Raw genomic sequence first — 19,270 nt, forward strand, 5'->3', positions numbered from 1 at the left:
GTTACTGTTGGAGTTTTACTGGGTTTCACTCCATTACTTTTTAGAGTACCTGACAAAATAGTATCACACAAGGAACCTCTGATATTTCCGTAAAAATTTAAATTCCCTGATGTACAAGGTGTCAAATGTCACAAGACTTGTCTCAGCTGCTGTCATTGAAGGAAATACTGCCAAGAGAACTGTTCATTAAAAAAAAATATTTGTAACTTTTGGAATCAATCAATTCTTTGTGTTATTGAATACTTGATCCATGTCAACCCTGTTTGAATGGTGCAATGGTACCCTATTCCAGCTGGCATTGTTAGTCTCCCACATCAGTTTCTGACTATAGAACAGCAAACAGAAACAGCACCAAACTGTAAATTACATTTATGTATCCTGTTACCAAGGGATCCCTGTTGAGATCGAACTATCATCATATTATTCTTATTTATTCAAATTCGCAAGCCCACTGTAATGACTACTGTTGTATTTTTCATATATACAACTGTGCAACTGATATCAAGCTGGAAAATATCAGAATCTTAGGAACAGCTTTACCAGACAAAATTGATCAAGAGCTCAGAAACTGAACACAAAAAAACAGCATACACACTAGACTAGTGTCCAGACAAAACATCTGAGACAAAGGACAGTATTAGGGCATAGCACCAATCCGGGAGTTTGGGAAGACAACCAGGCTTTCTTGAATCACTAATGGTTTCAAAGCACTTCAACCTGTGTGTCTGTTCATGTGACAACTCCGAATAAAGCTAACAACCAATAGTGAAATCCATTACAGCCAGATGTTTATAAAGGAGATTGTGTGGGGCGGCAGGTAGCTTAGTGGTTAAGAGTGTTGTGCCAGTAACCGAAAGGTCGCTGGTTCTAATCCACGAGGCGACTAGGTGAAAAATCTGTCAATGTGCCCTTGAGCAAGGCACTAAACCCTAATTGCTCCTGTAAGTTGCTCTGGATAACAGCGTCTGATAAATGTGTCTTTAAGAGGACAGTCATAGGAGGGCTTTTTCCTCCCAGCCACCTTGTCAGCATATACAGTACCAGTCAAACGTTTGGACACACCTACTCATTTAAAGGTTTCCTTTATTTTTTACTATTTTCTACATTGTAGAATAATAGTGAAGACATCAAAACTATGAAATAACACACAGTGGCTTGCGAAAGTATTCACCCCCCTTGGCATTTTCCTATTTTGTGGCCTTACAACCTGGAATTAAAATGGATTTTGGAGATGCAAAATATTTTTTCTTGTGAAACAAACAAGAAATAACAACAAAAAACAGAAAACTTGAGCGTGCATAACTATTCACCCCCCCAAAGTCAATACTTTGTAGAGCCACCTTTTGCAGCAATTACAGCTGCAAGTCTCTTGGGGTATGTCTCTATAAGCTTGGCACATCTAGCCACTGGGATTTTTGCCCATTCTTCAAGGCAAAACTGCTCCAGCTCCTTCAAGTTGGATGGGTTCCGCTGGTGTACAGCAATCTTTAAGTCATACCACAGATTCTCAATTGGATTGAGGTCTGGGCTTTGACTAGGCCATTCCAAGACATTTAAATGTTTCCCCTTAAATCACTTGATTGTTGCTTTAGCAGTATGCTTAGGGTCATTGTCCTGCTGGAGGGTGAACCTCCGTCCCAGTCTCAAATCTCTGGAAGACTGAAACAGGTTTCCCTCAAGAATTTCCCTGTATTTAGCACCATCCCCATCATTCCTTCAATTCTGACCAGTTTCCCAGTCCCTGCCGATGAAAAACCTACCCACGGCATGATGCTGCCACCACCATGCTTCAATGCTTCTTCTGTAAAGCCCAGCTCTGTGGAGTGTACGGCTTAAAGTGGTCCTATGGACAGATACTCCAATCTCCGCTGTGGAGCTTTGCAGCTCCTTCAGGGTTATCTTTGTTGCCTCTCTGATTAATGCCTTCCTTGCCTGGTCCCTGAGTTTTGGTGGGCGGCCCTCTCTTGGCAGGTTTGTTGTGGTGCCATATTCTTTCAATTTTTTAATAATGGATTTAATGGTGCTCCGTGGGATGTTCAAAGTTTCTGATATTTTTTTTATAATCCAACCCTGATCTGCACTTCTCCACAACTTTGTCCCTGACCTGTTTGGAGAGCTCCTTGGTCTTCATGGTGCCACTTGCTTGGTGGTGCCCCTTGCTTAGTGGTGTTGCAGACTCTGGGGCCTTACAGAACAGGTGTGTATATATACTGATATCATGTGACAGATCATGTGACACTTAGATTGCACACAGGTGGACTTTATTTAACTAATGATGTGACTTCTGAAGGTAATTGGTTGCACCAGATCTTAATTAGGGGCTTCATAGCAAAGGGGGTGAATACATATGCACGCACCACTTTTCCGTTATTTATTTTTTTGAATTTTTTGAAACAAGCTATCTTTTTCATTTCACTTCACAAATGTGGACTATTTTGTGTATGTCCATTACATGAAATCCAAATAAAAATCAATTTAAATTACAGGTTGTAATGCAACAAAATAGGAAAAACGCCAAGGGGATGAATACTTTTGCAAGGCACTGTATGGAATCATGTAGTAACCAAAAAAGTGTTAAACAAATCAAAATATATTTTATATTTGAGATTCTTCAAATATTCACCCTTTGCCTTTATGACAGCTTTGCACACTCTTGGCATTCTCTTAACCAGCTTCACCTGGAATGCTTTTCAAACAGTCTTGAAGGAGTTCCCACATATGCTGAGCACTTGTTGGCTGCTTTTCCTTCACTCTGCCGTCCGACTCATCCCAAACCATCTCAATTGGGTTGAGGTTGGGGGATTGTGGAGGCCAGGTCATCTGATGCAGCACCCCATCACTCTCCTTCTTGGTAAAATAGCCCTTACTCAGCCTGGAGGTGTAGTGGGTCATTGTCCTGTTGAAAAACAAATGAGTGTGCCTTGAATTCTAAATAAATCACAGACAGTGTCACCAGCAAAGCACCCCCACACCATAACACCTCCTCCTCCATGCTTTACGGTGGGAACTACACATGCGGAGATCATCCGTTCACCCACACCGCGTCTCACAACGACACGGTGGTTGGAACCAAAGATCTCCAATTTGGACTCCAGACCAAAGGACACATTTCCACCGGTCTAATGTCCATTGCTTGTGTTTCTTGGCCCAAGCAGGTCTCTTCTTCTTATTGGTGTCCTTTAGTAGTGGTTTCTTTGCAGCAATTCGACCATTCACACAGTCTCCTCTGAACAGTTGATGTTGAGATGTGTCTGTGACTTGAACTCTGTGAAGCATTTATTTGGGCTGCAATTTCTGAGGCTGGTAACTCTAATGAACTTATCCTCTGCAGCAGAGGTAACTCTGGGACTTCCATTCCTCTGGTGGTCCTCATAAGAGCCAGTTTCATCATAGCGCTTGATGGTTTTTGCGACTGCACTTGAATAAACTTTCAAAGTTCTTGAAATTTTCCAGACTGACTGACCTTCATGTCTTAAAGTAATGATGGACGGTCGTTTCTCTTTGCTTATTTGAGCTGTTCTTGCCATAATATGGACTTGGTATTTTACCAAATAGGGCTATCTTTTGTATAACCCCCCCCACTCCCACCCTGTCACAACACAACTGATTGGCTCAAACGCATTAAGAAGGAAATACATTTAAGAAGGCACACCTGTTAACTGAAATGCATTCCAGGTGACTACCTCATGAAGCTGGTTGAGAGCATGCCAAGAGTGTGCAAAGCTGTCATCAAGGCAAAGGGTGGATATTTGAATAATCTCAAATATAAAATGACTTTTTTGGTTACTACATGATTCCATATGTGTGTTATTTCATAGTTTTGATGTCTTCACTATTATTCTACAATGTAGTAAAAATAAAGAAAGACCCTTGAATGAGTAGGTGTGTCCAAACTTTTGACTGGTACTGTACATCTAATAATATTGCTTTTTTCAATACAGGGGAGAAGGAATCTATGGACATTACCTTACAAGCCCCTAGTATCCCATTGCAGCGTATAGAGGCACTTAAAAGTGGGTGTGTGCATCAATGAAAACCCTGTGTAAAGAGGCCCCCCTTTCAATCGGAACCTCCTGAACTCTGAACTCTGACCCTCCCCTCAGGTCAGTTAGGGATCATGTTCATTAGGGCACACCGTTTTAAACACATTTTAAACATTTTGCAACGGAAAAAGAAAACAAGCGCCTCTTCCTGGACAAGTTCAGATAGTACCTCCCCGTTTGACTGTTTAGAGCGTTTTCTTCCGTTTTGTGCCTACTGAAATCGACCCAGCAGGTCATCTCACTCCAGGGTGGGCTTGATGAGGTATCCGTTGAAGGTGATGTACACATCCACATCGTCGCTATACACAGCGTTCTCCCTCTCCCTCTTGTACAGCCGGACCCACACCTCGTCGTTGAGCTCAAGGGGCAACATAAGGCTCTGGCTCTGCATGATGGACCTCTCGCTGGGCTGGGCGTACACGATGGCCTGCTCCTTGTCATTCCTCATGATGTGCAGGTAGGTCTCCTTAAAGTTCCAGGTGTGGATGTTGACGTTGAAGAAGTAGATCCCAGGGACGTAGCAGTAGAACTTTCCTTTGAACATGTCGAAGTGGCCGTGGAGGTTGACGAACTCTGTGTCGAACACCAGGGCCTGGTAATAGTCCACGCTGTGGAGGGACTTGCGACGCCCCACCGAGAAGGCTGCGTCCTGGGTCTTGCAGGGGTCCCCTGGGGGGCCCGCCTGGCCCTTGGTTCCTTTGGGGCCCATTGGCCCTCGGGATCCAGGAGCGCCTTCCTCACCAGACTTCCCAGGTGTCCCCCTGTCCCCGCGGATTCCCTTGTCCCCTGTGAGGCAAGATGGAAAATATACAGCACGAGTCATTAGAGAGCTATGACACAGTAATGTAGACTAAAGGTCCAAATGGGGTAATGTTGAGATTAAAGTTAGTATAACATGGATCATGGAAGACTTTGTGTAGATAGATTGTTTATGATTTTCTCAAGTCCAGACAGGAATGTTACGTAAACTTGGAGTCACTCCAGAGTTCTCATAATTGTAGCCCATTCAGTATATGAGAATTTAGGGTTCTGGAATTCTGCTTATCTTCAACAGGATATTTCTTTCTGCTGCTTTATTTTTGGAAAGCCACAGCATGTTTTTCCAAGCCAGGTCACGCTCTCTGGTGAGCACACAAACACACACAAACTGTTACGTTATTGGTCATGTATTCTGCCACATAAGCAAGTTCAATGCCAGGTTAATGTTCTGAAATAGCAGCAGACTTTCTAGCCTCCAGCCTGGAGAAAAAATTAAAGGCATTCCTTCAATGAAAAGTTCAGTTTGAAACACAACAGCCTCATTAAGTCCAGGGGCAGCCCTTCACCTCTGGTGAATCACATGTACACCGAGCCAATCTCAATGTCTAGAATCGTACAAAGTCTCTTAAATGTGTCAAATGCGAGCAGGGCCTAACTCTATAGGAATTTAGAGGTCCAATTGAGTAGAGCCATGGATTGGAATACACATACTCATAATCCAATCAAATGGAATTCAGTCAGATCTGGTCCCAGATCTCTTTGTGCTGTTTTGCCAATTGTTTTGTCTTTGGCATGACAACCACCATAGGAGTTGGCAAAACACCACAAAGAGACCAAGGATCAAGCTATGTGTATTGCAGGTGTAAAGGCACAATCCAGGCGCACCTTTGAGGATGGTCATGTTGATGAAGGTGCGGACTTCAGGCATCTGGTTCAGGCCACTCTTTTGGTCCCCCGTCTGAGGAGCTGGAGGGCCCTCCTGTGGCTCCAGGTCGTCACAGCAGCGGCGGCAGGGGGCAGGAGAGGCACCTCCGGGGGGCGGGACAGGGATGACCAGGGGGAGGAACAGGAGGACGGGGCTCAGGAGGTGGAGGCGGTCAAACATGGCTGCTGCACCTGAGAGGACAAGGAAGGTCAACAGACAGATTAGACACAACCTTTGACCTTTTGAACCTTAAAGGGATAGTTCACCCACCTGTAAGTGCTTTAAATCTTTGGACAACGAGAGTTATTTGAGTGTATTAAATCCAAGATCGGCTTATACCAAGGTCCCATTGACAGTGATGTTTGTTACTATGAACATGAAGGTACAGTTGTAAATTGGTCCTAGATAAAGCATTCATTGTGGAGAGAAATAGCATTTAATTCCAGCATCATATCAGATTCTACATTGTTGTCTATTACATGACTCAAATAGTATGGGCTCGATTCAATCCGTAGCGCTGAAGAGCTGCGCTACTGCGCAATAGAAATGTAAAGGCAATGTTCCCGTGTTAGCAGAGACTGCATTCATTTGACTCCCGAGTGGCGCGGTGGTCTAAGGCACTGCATTGCAGTGCTAGCTGTGCCACTATAGATCCTGGTTCGAGTCCAGGCTCTGTCGCAGCCAGCCGCAACCGGGAGACCCATGGGCGGCGCACAATTGGTCCAGCATCATCCAAGGTAGGGGATTGGCCGGCAGGGATGTGGGTTAGTTTCCCACGGGAGGCCAGTATGAAAAAAATATATATGCATTCACTAACTGTAAGTCGCTCTGGATAAGAGCGTCTGCTAAATGACTAAAATGTCATGGTAAACGCAGCATATGTAGGCTCAATCAGAAATTACCTTTACATTTAAATCATGCTATAGTGCTGAACTTCGGCGATACAGATTGAATCGAGCCCTAAGAAAAAACAAGTATGACAAAGAGGTATTCATGTTATACCATGAGTAGGGTACATTAGACTATAATGCACCTGTTCCCAAACTAGGGGTCGCGACCAGGGTTTTTCTTTATTTTTACTATTTTCTACATTGTAGAATAATAGTGAAGACATCAAAACTATGAAATAACACATATGGAATCATGTAGTAACAAAAACGGGTTAAACAAATTATATATATATATATTTTATATTTGAGATTCTTCAAATAGCCACCCTTTGCCTTGATGACAGCTTTGCACACTCTTGGCATTCTCTCAACCAGCTTCATGAGGTAGTCATCTGGAATGTATTTCAATGAACAGTTAAAAGTTAATTTGTGGAATTTATTTCCTTCTTAATGCGTTTGAGCCAATCAGTTGTGTTGTGAGAAGGTAGGGGGGGTATACAGAAGATAGCCCTATTTGGTAAAAGACCAAGAACAGCTCAAATAAGCAAAGAGAAACTTTAAGACATGAAGTTCAGTCAATTCGGGAACATTTCAAGTAACAGACACATCTCAACATCAACTGTTCAGAGGGGACTGTGTGAATCAGGCCTTCATGGTCGAAGTGCTGCAAAGAAACCACTACTAAAGGACACCAATAAGAAGAAGAGACCTGGTTGTGCTGGAGTCCAAATTGGAGATTTTTGGTTCCAACCGCCGTGTCTTTGTGAGACGTGGTGTGGGTGAACAGATGATCTCCGCATGTGTATTTCTCACCGTAAAGCATGGAGGAGGAGGTGTTATGGTGTGGGGGTGCTTTGCTGGTGACACTGTCTGTGATCTATTTAGAATTCAAGGCACACTTAACCAGCATGGCTACCACAGCATTCTTCAGCGATACGCCATCCCATCTGGTTTGCGCTTAGTGGAACTATCATTTGTTTTTACTGGCCGCAATTGATATGGTGAAAACAATACCTTTGTCAGACAACCCTGTGAAACTAAGAATTGACGCTATAAATAGCAATCAAGAGAAAACTCTGACTGAACGACTCAAAAACTCCCCACCTTATGCTCTCCAAATGGATGTTAGCTGTGAGGGCCGAGATGCCCATGCATTGACTTTTGTTCGCTACATGTCGGGAGATGCTATTCATGAGGACATATTGTTCTGTCTCACTATTTCCGAGCATGAATCGGCACAGGGGATGTGCAGTGTGCTGCGTGGCTATATTGACGAAAAACTGATTCCATGGGATCGAATGGCGGGATTTTGCACAGATGGGGCTCCATCTATCACGGGACGGCGGGCAGGCCTCTGCACTCTAGTTATGAATGTTTCTCCCTCTGCCATATGGATGCATTGTATGATACACCCACTGAGCTATAATGGATACACCGAGAGCAACTGGTGGCAAACGAGCTGAACGCAGAACTCGGAGATATGCAGTAGGTAACTTCGATTGCAAACTACATCACACGCCTGTTCGCAAAACTACGTGGAGATATGGGATCAGAGCATGACAATGTTCTATTTCACACCGAGGCTTGGTGGTTATCGAGGGGTAGTGTTGGAAAGATTTTTAGAATTGAGAGAGGAACTGTTGTCATTCACAATGGATGTACAAAAAAAGACTTTGTTGACTTTCTGTGTATTGAAAAGAAAATGTGTCTCCTTGCCTGTGTAACAGACATATTTGGGGAACTGAACGCAAGCATGAAGGGGAAATACAAAACATTTCTACAGATTTACATTTACATTTACATTTACGTCATTTAGCAGACGCTCTTATCCAGAGCGACTTACAAATTGGTGCATTCACCTTATTTTGGGGGTGGGGTAAGGGGGGGGTAGAAGGATTACTTTATCCTATCCCAGGTATTCCTTAAAGAGGTGGGGTTTCAAGTGTCTCCGGAAGGTGGTGAGTGACTCCGCTGTCCTGGCGTCGTGAGGGAGCTTGTTCCACCATTGGGGTGCCAGAGCAGCGAACAGTTTTGACTGGGCTGAGCGGGAACTGTGCTTCCGCAGAGGTAGGGGGGCCAGCAGGCCAGAGGTGGATGAACGCAATGCCCTTGTTTGTGTGTAGGGACTGATCAGAGCCTGAAGGTACGGAGGTGCCGTTCCCCTCACAGCTCCATAGGCAAGCACCATGGTCTTGTAGCAGATGCGAGCTTCATCTGGAAGCCAGTGGAGTGTGCGGAGGAGCGGGGTGACGTGAGAGAACTTTGTAAGGTTGAACACCAGACGGGCTGCGGCATTCTGGATGAGTTGTAGGGGTTTAATGGCAGAGGCAGGGAGCCCAGCCAACAGCGAGTTGAAGTAATCCAGACGGGAGATTACAAGTGCCTGGATTAGGACCTGTGCCGCTTCCTGTGTAAGGCAGGGTCGTACTCTCTGAATGTTGTAGAGCATGAACCTACAGGATCGGGTCACCGCCTTGATGTTAGTGGAGAACGACAGGGTGTTGTCCAGGGTCACGCCAAGGCTCATCGCACTCTGGGAGGAGGACACAACGGAGTTGTCAACCGTGATGGCGAGATCATGGAACGGGCAGTCCTTCCCCGGGAGGAAGAGCAGCTCCGTCTTGCCGAGGTTCAGCTTGAGGTGGTGATCCGTCATCCACACTGATATGTCTGCCAGACATGCAGAGATGCGACTCGCCACCTGGTTATCAGAAGGGGGAAAGGAGAAGATTAGTTGTGTGTCGTCTGCGTAGCAATGATAGGAGAGGCCATGTGAGGATATGACAGAGCCAAATGACTTGGTGTATAGCGAGAATAGGAGAGGGCCTAGAACTGAGCCCTGGGGACACCAGTGGTGAGACCACGTGGTGCGGAGACAGATTCTCGCCACGCCACTTGGTAGGAGCGACCGGTCAGGTAGGACGCAATCCAAGAGTGAGCCGCGCCGGAGATGCCCAGCTCGGAGAGGGTGGAGAGGAGGATCAGATGAGTGAACAAATCAGCTAAATCCGTTAGACTGTTACCCTGGCTCAGCTGACATGCCGGTAAGTGAAATCGAACAGCTGATTGAGCTGTCATGTGACCTAATGCTGCAGACAAGGAATTCACGGGAGGAGATTTGGTTCATGACTCAAAGGGAATACTGTGCCGTCTCCCTTGGGGCATTAAAACTCATGGTATGCTGATTCAGTACTCTCGTCTGTATTAAAAACAAATATATATCCAGGTTGGATGTGACAGGAGAGATGAGGTGCGCACTGTCGACCACACCCGCTGACTTTGAGAAGCTCCGACGCGACATGCATCAAGCATGTGGTGGTGAGATAAGGGAAATTATGTCAGACTAATTTGCAATTGACTGTCATAGGCCCACATTAAAAGTATATGATGGTGATTTGAGAATACAATCAGAAATACTGTTAGAATGTTTTAAAATTGACTGCCGTAGCCACAATTAACAAAGTAAACATTGGCTGTTAATTACATAAAACTATTTCACATGGTTGGGGTCGCAAAAATGTTCTGATATCAAAATGTGGTCGTGGGCCTAGAAAGTTTGGGAACCCCCTGCTATAGTGGTTTAATGAATATCCACATGAATAGATGGAGAAAAAAAGTCTCTGCTTAGCAACTTAACTATTACGTGTCCCACTGCTGTTCCAGGACAGTGGGAAAAAGAGGGGTTTTGGATCCAGAGAAAACATACAGTATATTTGCATAGAGGGGAGCAGGGAAGGTTTAGGAACACGAGCCAGCTATGAACTTTCCATAAGACAACAGTGTTGTTGTCTGGAGCTTCGATTCAAACCATGACCATCATTTGTCGTTTTCTATGATGCCAGCCCTACAGTCTCAGACAGACAGTCCAACACAGGTGTTATACTAAGGTGCCATTTTAGATCCATAGCTCATTGCAGTGACAGAACATAGGGCCAATGGTACAATGAAAATCCACAGAAGAAACACTAGTGTGGCTCTCATCCACAAACCAAAAGTATAGCAATGCTATAGTTTCTTCCATAATGTCCCTGAAATAAATGTCCATGATCTGCAGACATCTGAGTGATCTTGATGGTCTTTTTCTGGGATTGTCAAATCAAAATCAAATCAAAGTTGATTGTCATATGCACGGGATACAGCATGGTACTCTGTACAATTTAATGCTTCATTTCCGCAAAAAATGTGAACCATGTAAACTTGTGAAGTGTACTGAGGTACAGTATCTTGATAGTGTTTTGATTGTACAGGCTAGCTATGGGCCACATGTTTTGTTACTACAGAAATTACTAAATTGATTTGATAATAAGGAGAGCTTTAAATCAATCAGCCTCTTTAGTTGACAGTTGTGCCACAGAGTTCCATTTTACAGTTTAGAAGATGGACATTTGGACGCTATCCCAAATCGTACCCTATACCCTACATAGTGCAGTACTTTGGGCCCTGGTCAAAAAAGTTGTGCTCAATGGGAAAAGGGTATCATTTGGAATGCACACTGGGTAGATCTCTAGAGAAAACAGCGCGTAAAGGCTGACTTTATGAATCATGATTCAGCTGATCCAGCACCCATTGTTTGAGTTAATATCCATACACAACGGCAAAGCTGGCCTGCAGTCCTAGACCAAGGGGATGGTAACACAAGCATGGTTAATCAAGTATGACTTGGCGTGTAGTAGCAGTGACATGGTAGAGTCTGGGTTTAAAGCTATATGATCTGGTGGTGTGCTAGACTAGAGAACACACTAATAAAGCCAATGGAATGCTGCAGTAGACTAATCTGCATTAGATAAATCAAGTACAGTAGCATCTTGGAGCAAGCTGCCCCATACGGAAAAGTAATATGGCCATATATGCCCTTATATACACTACATTACCAAAAGTATGTGGACACCTGTTCGACGAACATCTCATTCCAAAATCATGGACATTAATATGGAGTTGGTCCCCCCTTTGCTGCTATAACAGCCTCCACTCTTCTGGGAAGGCTTTCCGCTAGATGTTGGAACATTGGTGCAGGGACTTGCTTCCATTCAGCCACAAGAGCATTACTGAGGTCGGGCACTGATGTTGGGCGATTAGGCCTGGCTCACAGTCAGCGTTCCAATTCATTCCAAAGGTGTTCGATGGGGTTGAGGTCAGGGTTCTGTACAGGCCAGTCATGTTCTTCCACACCGATCTCGACAAACCATTTCTGTATGGACCTCGCTTTGTGCACGGGGGCATTGTCATGCTGATACAGGACAGGGCCTTCCCCAAACTGTTGCCACAAAGCTGGAAGCACAGAATCGTCTAGAATGTCACTGTATGCTGTAGCGTTAAGATTTCCCTTCAATGGAACTAAGGGTCCTTGCCCGAACCATGAAAAACAGTCCCAGACCATTATTCCTCCTCCATCAATCTTTACAGTTGGGGTAGGAAGCGTTCTCCTGGCATCCGCCAAACCCAGATTAGTCCGTCGGACTGCCAGATGGTGAAGCGTGATTCATCACTCCAGAGAACACGTTTCCACTGCTCCAGAGTCCAATGGCGGCGAGCTTTACACCACTCCAGCTGACGCTTGGCATTGCGCATGGTGATCTTAGGCTTGTGTACGGCTGCTCGGCCACAGAAACCCATTTCATGAAGCTCCTGACGAACAGTTATTGTGCTGACATTGCTTCCAGAGGCAGTTTGGAACTCGGTAGTGAGTGTTGCAGGACAGACAATTTAAACGCGCTACGCACTTCAGCACTCGCCGGTTCCGTTCTGTGAGCTTGTGTGGCCTACCACTTTGCGGCTGAGCCGTTGTTGCTCCTAGACGTTCCCACTTCACATTAACAGCACTTACAGTTGACCGGGGCAGCTCTAGCAGGGCAGAAATTTGACGAACTGACTTGTTGGAAATGTGGCATCTTATGACGGTGCCACGTTGAAAGTCACTGAGCTCTTCAGTAAAGCCATTCTACTGCCAATGTTTGTCTATGAAGATTGCATGGCTGTGTGCACGATTTTATAAACCTGTCAGCAACGGGTGTGGCTGAAATAGCCGAAACCACTCATTTGAAGGGGTGTCCACATACTTTTGTGTATATAGCATATTTCACAGCGGTTTAAATGGTACAATGATTCTCTACACTATACTTGCTTGTTTTGTCACAAAAACTGAAATTAGGCCAGCCTAAAGGCTGTCACACCAGCCTTCACTTTGGCTCCCCCTCCTGTCCAGTTCAGGCATTCGGCGTTGCCGGCCTTCTAGCTGCTGCCGAACCTGCTACTGGCAAACACCTCATCAACCCCGGACTTGTCTCGTCATCATTACACACACCTGGTTCCAATCCCCACTCTATCACTGTATATATACTCCCTCTGTCATTTGTCTTTGTCGGTCATTGTATATGTTGCATGTTTTCCTGAGAGGGAGCTCTCCTACTATGTCCTGAGTACTTTATATTTTGCACTGTGGGTTTCGTCCCGCTTTAAGCTATGGTGCTTTAATAAATTGAGTAGTTCTAAATCTGCGACTGCCTCCTGCCTACTCCTCTCTACACCAGTGACAGAATGACCGACCCAAGAAAACAGGAAGCAGCAGGACATCCCGACCTCTCCGCTGTAGGAGCGATGTTCCGGCACCACGACTCGTGCCGGAAGCGCCTCGGGACTACCATGGACGAGGTTCACCGGGTCGTATGCCAACTGCAGGCTACACCACCACCTTCCCAGCTCCCTGCGGTCGTTCCAGCCACCCCACCACCATCTACATCACCCGGTCCGATCAGCAACGTCCACCTGCCCCTCCCGGAGTGGTTTGACGGCACCCCAGCTCACTGTAGGGGGTTTCTCCTGCAGTGTGACCTCCACATTTCCCTTCATGCCGGGTCGGCCTCCGAGAGGGACAAGGTGGCCTTGGTGATCTTGGTGCGGACAGGCCGGGCTCTGGAGTGGGCGCACGCCGTCTGGGAGAGGGACGGTCCAGAAGTGCAGTCCTATGAGCGCTTCACACAACTCTTCCGTGCCGTCTTCGACCACCAAACAGATGGCTGAGAGGGAGGTGAGCATCTACGCCAGGGTCCAGGACAGCGTCGGAGTACGCTCTGGATTTCCGGACAGTGGCTGCGTCCACTGGCTGGAACGTCCCGGCCCTGTTGACGGTTTTTCGCAGCAGGCTACAGGCGGACGTCCAGACCGAGCTGGCCTGTCACGATGAGGACCTCACGCTGGACCAGCTCATCGCCATGGCCATCCGCCTGGATAATCTCCTGTATGCCCGTCGTCACCCATCCCGGGGGTTCGGGTCTCTCCCAGGAACCTCCAGCGAGACTGAGCCCATGGAGGTTGGCACAACACACCTTCCCCCTGCAGAACATAAACGCCTCTGTAAACAGGGTCTCTGCTTCTACTGCGGGGAGTCGGACCACTCCTGGAACACCTGTCCCAGAAGGAGAACCAGGCGAGGAAGCGACAGGCCGAGGCGCGCTCCTGCAAGTTCCCAGGTAGACGTGGGCGTGGGCGTGCCTTGCTCCTCTCTGTCCACCCAGCCTGTCCTCCTCCCTGTCATCTTGCCTGACTATCCTGGTCCCCCACTGAGTCCTGCCCTAGTGGACTCACGTGCAGTAGGCCATTTCCTAGACCGGTCAGTGGCCTTATCATTACGCATTCCTCTAGTCCCTTTACAACCCCCTAGCCCAGTCCATGCCCTAGACAACCGTCCCCTAGGAACAGGACTGGTGCGCCAGACCACGATTCCCATTTCCCTCACTGTTAATCACAACCACCATGAACACATCACTTTCCTCATCTTAGACTCTCCTGCACACCCCGTAGTTTTAGGTTTCCCCTGGCTACAGTTGCATAACCCCAGTATATTGTGGACAGAGAGGAGGTTGTTGGGTTGGTCGCAGGACTGTCGGGGAGGTGTCTCTCTGTGTCAATCTGTGGCACCTCTGTGGAAAGTCCGGACCAGGCCACCCACGTCCCTATCCCGGAGGAATACCGGGACCTAAAGGTGGCCTTGGTGACACCCATTATTCCCCTGTCCTGCATTGTGGCTCCTGTCGTGTGGAATGTGGACGCGGACATTCGTCGAGCCCTGCGACAGGAGCCCTTGCCTGCCCACTGTCCTGAGGGGCATATCTACATGCCCTCTGATGTGCAGGACCGTCTCCTTGCCTGGGTATACACATCACCTGTGTCGGGGCACCCGGGTACAGCCTGTACTATCGACTGTCTCTCTGCCAAGTACTGGTGTCCCACCTTGGCCCTGGACGTCCTGGTTTACGTCTCTTCCTGCTCCACCTGCACACAGAGCAAGACACTGAGACACCTCCCCTATGGCAAACTCCACCCGCTGCCGGTTCCACAACGACCCTGGTCCCATCTCTCCGTGGACTTTTTCACAGACCTTCCCCCCTCGGAGGGGCACACCACCGCCCTGGTTGTTGTGGACCGGTTTTCCAAAGCCTGTCATTTGATTCCTCTGCCTGGTCTCCCTACGGCCATGCAGACCGCGGAGGCCCTCTTCTCTCACGTCTTCCGGCACTACGGGATCCCGAGGACATTGTGTCTGACCGTGGTCCTCAGTTCACCTCCCGTGTCTGGAAGGCCTTCATGGAACGACTGGGGGTCACGGTCAGTCTCACCTCCGGGTACCGTCCCCAATCAAATGGGCAGGTGGAAAGGGTAAATCAGGAACTGGGTAGGTACCTTCGTAATTACTGTCAGGACCAGCCAGGGGATTGGGCTGCATTTCTTCTCTTGGGCAGAATACGCACAAAACGCCCTCCGTCACTCCTCCACTAACCTCACACCCTTTCGGTGTGTTCTAAGCTATCAGCCGGCCCTGGCACCCTGGCACCGGAGTCAGATCGAGGCTCCTGCGGTGGACGATTGGTTCCGGCGCGCCGAGGAGGTATGGAACACAGTGCACACCCATCTCCAGCACTTTGTCCTCCGGCAGAAGGCGCAGGCCGATCGTCACCGCAGTGTGACCCCGGTGACAGGGTCTGGCTTTCTACGAAGGACCTGCCCCTCTGCCTGCCCTGCCAGAAGCTGAGCCCGCAGTTTGTGGGGCCGTTCAACGTCCTGAGGAGAATCAATGAGGTGAAGTACAGATTACAGCTCCCTGTCATTTACCGTATCTCACCCTCATTACATGTATCTCTCCTCAGGCCGGTGGCAGCTAGTCCCTTGGCTAGTGCTGGACCCCACGACGCACCTCCCCCTCCCTTGGACTTCGAGGGAGCCCCGGCGCCCCGGCATTGGTCTCTCCAGTACCTGGTCAACTGGGAGGGGTACGGTCCCGAAGAGCGGTGCTGGGTTCCAGTTCGGGAAGTCCTGGACCGTTCTCTCATTCGGGATTTCCACAGGCGTCATCCCGACCGACCGGCTCCGCATCTCCGGGGTCGTCCCCAAGGTCGGCAGCGCCCTGCTGCTGAAGCAACGCCTCGAGGTGGTACTGTCACACCAGCCTTCGCTTTGGCTCCCCATCCTGTCCAGCCCAGGCATTCGGCTTCGCCGGCCTTCTAGCTGCTGCCGAACCTGCTGCTGGCAAACGCCCTTCACTCATCAACCCAGGACTTGTCTCGTCATCATTACACACACCTGGTTCCAATCCCCAATCTATCACTGTATATATGCTCCCTCTGTCATTTGTCTTTGTCGGTCATTGTATATGTTGCTTGTTTTCCTGAGAGGGAGCTCTCCTACTATGTCCTGAGTACTTTATATTTTGCACTGTGGATTTCATCCTGCTTTAAGCTATGGTGCTTTAATAAATTCAGTAGTTCTAAACCTGCGACTGCCTACTCATCTCTACACCAGTGACAATTAAAATTTTAGCAACCAGGAAATGGCAGAGTGATTTCTGCATAGTGCAGTCAAAAATTGGATTTTCCTATTGTTTTTATATATAGGTCCACACTATGATGTTGGAATAATACTGTGAAATTTTGAAAATGTTAAGAACGTTCAAGCTCATTTGCTGCATTTCTATACTATTTATATGGTCCTCTGTAGCTCAGCTGGTAGAGCACGGCGCTTGTAACGCCAAGGTAGTGGGTTCGATCCCCGGGACCACCCATACACAAAAATGTATGCACGCACGACTGTAAGTTGCTTTGGATAAAAGCGTCTGCTAAATGGCATATTATTAATTAAACACTCTAAAATGCTTTTGGAAAATAGCAAAAATTATCCCAACCATTATCACATTGGTTCTTGTAGCTTCATTTACCTCAGTCGATCTACAAACAGATAGCCTATTAGCTATACAATTAGCAGCTACACATTAACTCACATTAACTCAGCACCAGGATAGTTTAATACATACAGAGGGATCTGATAGCAGAAAAACTATTTTATTAACAAAACGTAAACAAATTAAGTTTTAAAGCTAATTCCATTCAATTCTACACATTTTGCCATGACTTATGTCATGTTAATATGATACCTGAGTGAGACTGACAAACATGTCAATGAGGGCCCCTTGGAGGTTAGGATCCCTGGGCTAGTGCCCAGCGTTACCTGTCAGTAATTCGGCCCTGATTACTACACATTTAGATAGCTGTCTAGACTAACTAGGTAGAATCTCAATTCACACTCCTTGCGTCCTCTCTCCTTGCCTCCTTCTCGAAACCCATTGGATGAGAAAGCCAGAGATCCCGCCCCTCTGATCTTCTCCTCCAATGGGTTTTGAGATGGAGACGAGGAGAGAGGAGAGGACACGAGGAGTATGGAATTGAGATTCTCCCCTAGACTAATCCAAAAATGTTTTATGACATGGGCTAATTGCGTGACTGTCAGTGAGTGACATATAGCAAGAGGAAAACTGCTGATGCACAACTACATTGCGAAATTGCACCTTGTCAATTCTACTATTCTAACTCTCAACAGTAATTTGAGACCCTGACTGGGTTCCTTAAAAAAACATTTTTAGCGAATAAATTACCGAAGACCGGACCTCTCTGTCCTCATAATATGAGGTCTTGTCCCATCGCTGCAACTCCCCTACCGACTCGGGAGAGGCGAAGGTCGAGAGCCACGCGTCCTCTGAAACATGACCCTGTCAAGCCATGCAGTGTGCAATAGTAGAAATTAGCTTGAATTATTATGTAATTACGGCCATGCCTGTATGGTCATGTAGAGAGGCGGCCAACTATTGAAACTAGCTGCGGCTGCTTTATATGCAACTTCACCAGCTCTCTGGTGCTGCTCTATCCTCCTCTCTGCAAGTTCTGGCGACGCCCATCAGTTAGACATTATGTTTAATATAGCCAAATGAAAGATGTGGGACTGCGTGAGACGTGCACTCTTGGTATTGTGCAGAAGCCACCGCAGAATGACACTTAATGTGATTGATAGTAAAGCATGCTGTAACTTACCTCTCGTAGAAGTCTCTGTGCAAGTCGTGTCGATCAGCTGAGGAGAGAGAGAGGAGAGGGGAGGGGAGGGGAGGAGGAGAATCCTGAGTCAGCCTCTCTCTCTCTCTCTCTAAAATTCAAATACAATATACTTTAATGGCATGAATGACAAGGTCGATGTTGCCAAATCGAAATGATACACATAAAAAATATGAAAACTAAAGCGACAACAATAAGAATAGCTACAAATACCAAACTAAATAAATATCCAGCATCTAATTTAACAATCAAAATTGAAAATCTCTCTCAGACACAATAGCAACATTGACTAACACCAGTTCAAGTAAGAAGGTTACTTTGCCCACATTCAAGTCGTTTACTCTGACTGAATGGCTGCTGTTTCTCCATGAATGTCTTTCCATGAAATGTAACATGACATTTATAGCTTGTGAGAGGTAAGGCGGTGGACATGGCCCTAGTCATTAAAAGTCGATAACTCATGAAAAGTGATGGGAATGTTTAAGGGCTCTGACAGAACGGATGGAATGTATAGGCTATCTCTGGAGGTTCTGTTTGAACATAATAAAACCAAACAAATCTTGAGACATTCAGGATGACGTTCCATTTTGTGTAGATGTATACAATACTATTTTTTTATTTCTCAATCAAGAGCATTAATAATAGTTTTATTAGCATCACATTATAATCAAACAAATAGGCTGTGTTGTCGGATCATTTTTCTTGCCCTTTGTTAAGTTACACTATTTATACCAGACCCTCATTTGTAGGAGTCATTATCAAACATCTTACATTCTGTTAAATAAATGAATTTGAACACAAATTGGAACGTTTTATTGATACCCCATAACCAATCAAACAGTGGACACACACAGACACTACCCTTTCCCGAACCCTACACTACATTACACTACATCTGTATAATAGTTGCGGGAGGCTCAAGAGAACAAACCTCATTGCCTTTGCAAGTACTGTCTGCCATCCTTCCAGTCCAGTCCTGTATTTCTGCTGTGGTGAATTCCTTCCCCCTGCTCTTTTTTCTGCTGCTTCACATCTGTGAAAGCTAAGTCACAAAGGAGAGGAGAAGGCAGATGTTAGTACGGGAGTGTGGGGGGCCTGGAGGGGAGCTAGCGCTCCGAGGAGAAAGGGGCCACAGGGTTTTACACATGGAGTCAGGGACAGACAGGGTAGGGTAGTGTTATTGTTGGGGTGGAGACGGGAGGTGAGTGGGGCAGAGGGGAGAGCTAGGCTAGCTTGAGGGAAGGAAAGGATTGGGAGGGAGGGAGGACCATGGAGCTGGGGAGG

The 19,270-nt window shown here is 46.8% G+C and overlaps 1 protein-coding gene across 1 annotated transcript; it reads right to left on the reverse strand.

Annotated features, from left to right (window-relative positions):
* Positions 1–3,859: 3,859 nt before the first annotated feature.
* LOC121570584 (complement C1q tumor necrosis factor-related protein 1-like) lies at positions 3,860–19,004 on the reverse strand. Its single transcript, XM_041882051.1, has 4 exons — positions 18,918–19,004; positions 17,969–18,005; positions 5,688–5,918; positions 3,860–4,829 (listed from the first exon to the last, which is right to left on the reverse strand). The coding sequence occupies exons 1-4, from the start codon at positions 18,945–18,947 to the stop codon at positions 4,282–4,284; spliced, it is 846 nt and encodes a 281-aa protein (XP_041737985.1). The 5' UTR covers positions 18,948–19,004; the 3' UTR covers positions 3,860–4,281.
* Between the last annotated feature and the right edge of the window lie 266 nt (positions 19,005–19,270).

This window comes from Coregonus clupeaformis, chromosome 7 (genome assembly GCF_020615455.1).
Source record: "Coregonus clupeaformis isolate EN_2021a chromosome 7, ASM2061545v1, whole genome shotgun sequence".
Taxonomy (NCBI): domain Eukaryota; kingdom Metazoa; phylum Chordata; class Actinopteri; order Salmoniformes; family Salmonidae; genus Coregonus; species Coregonus clupeaformis.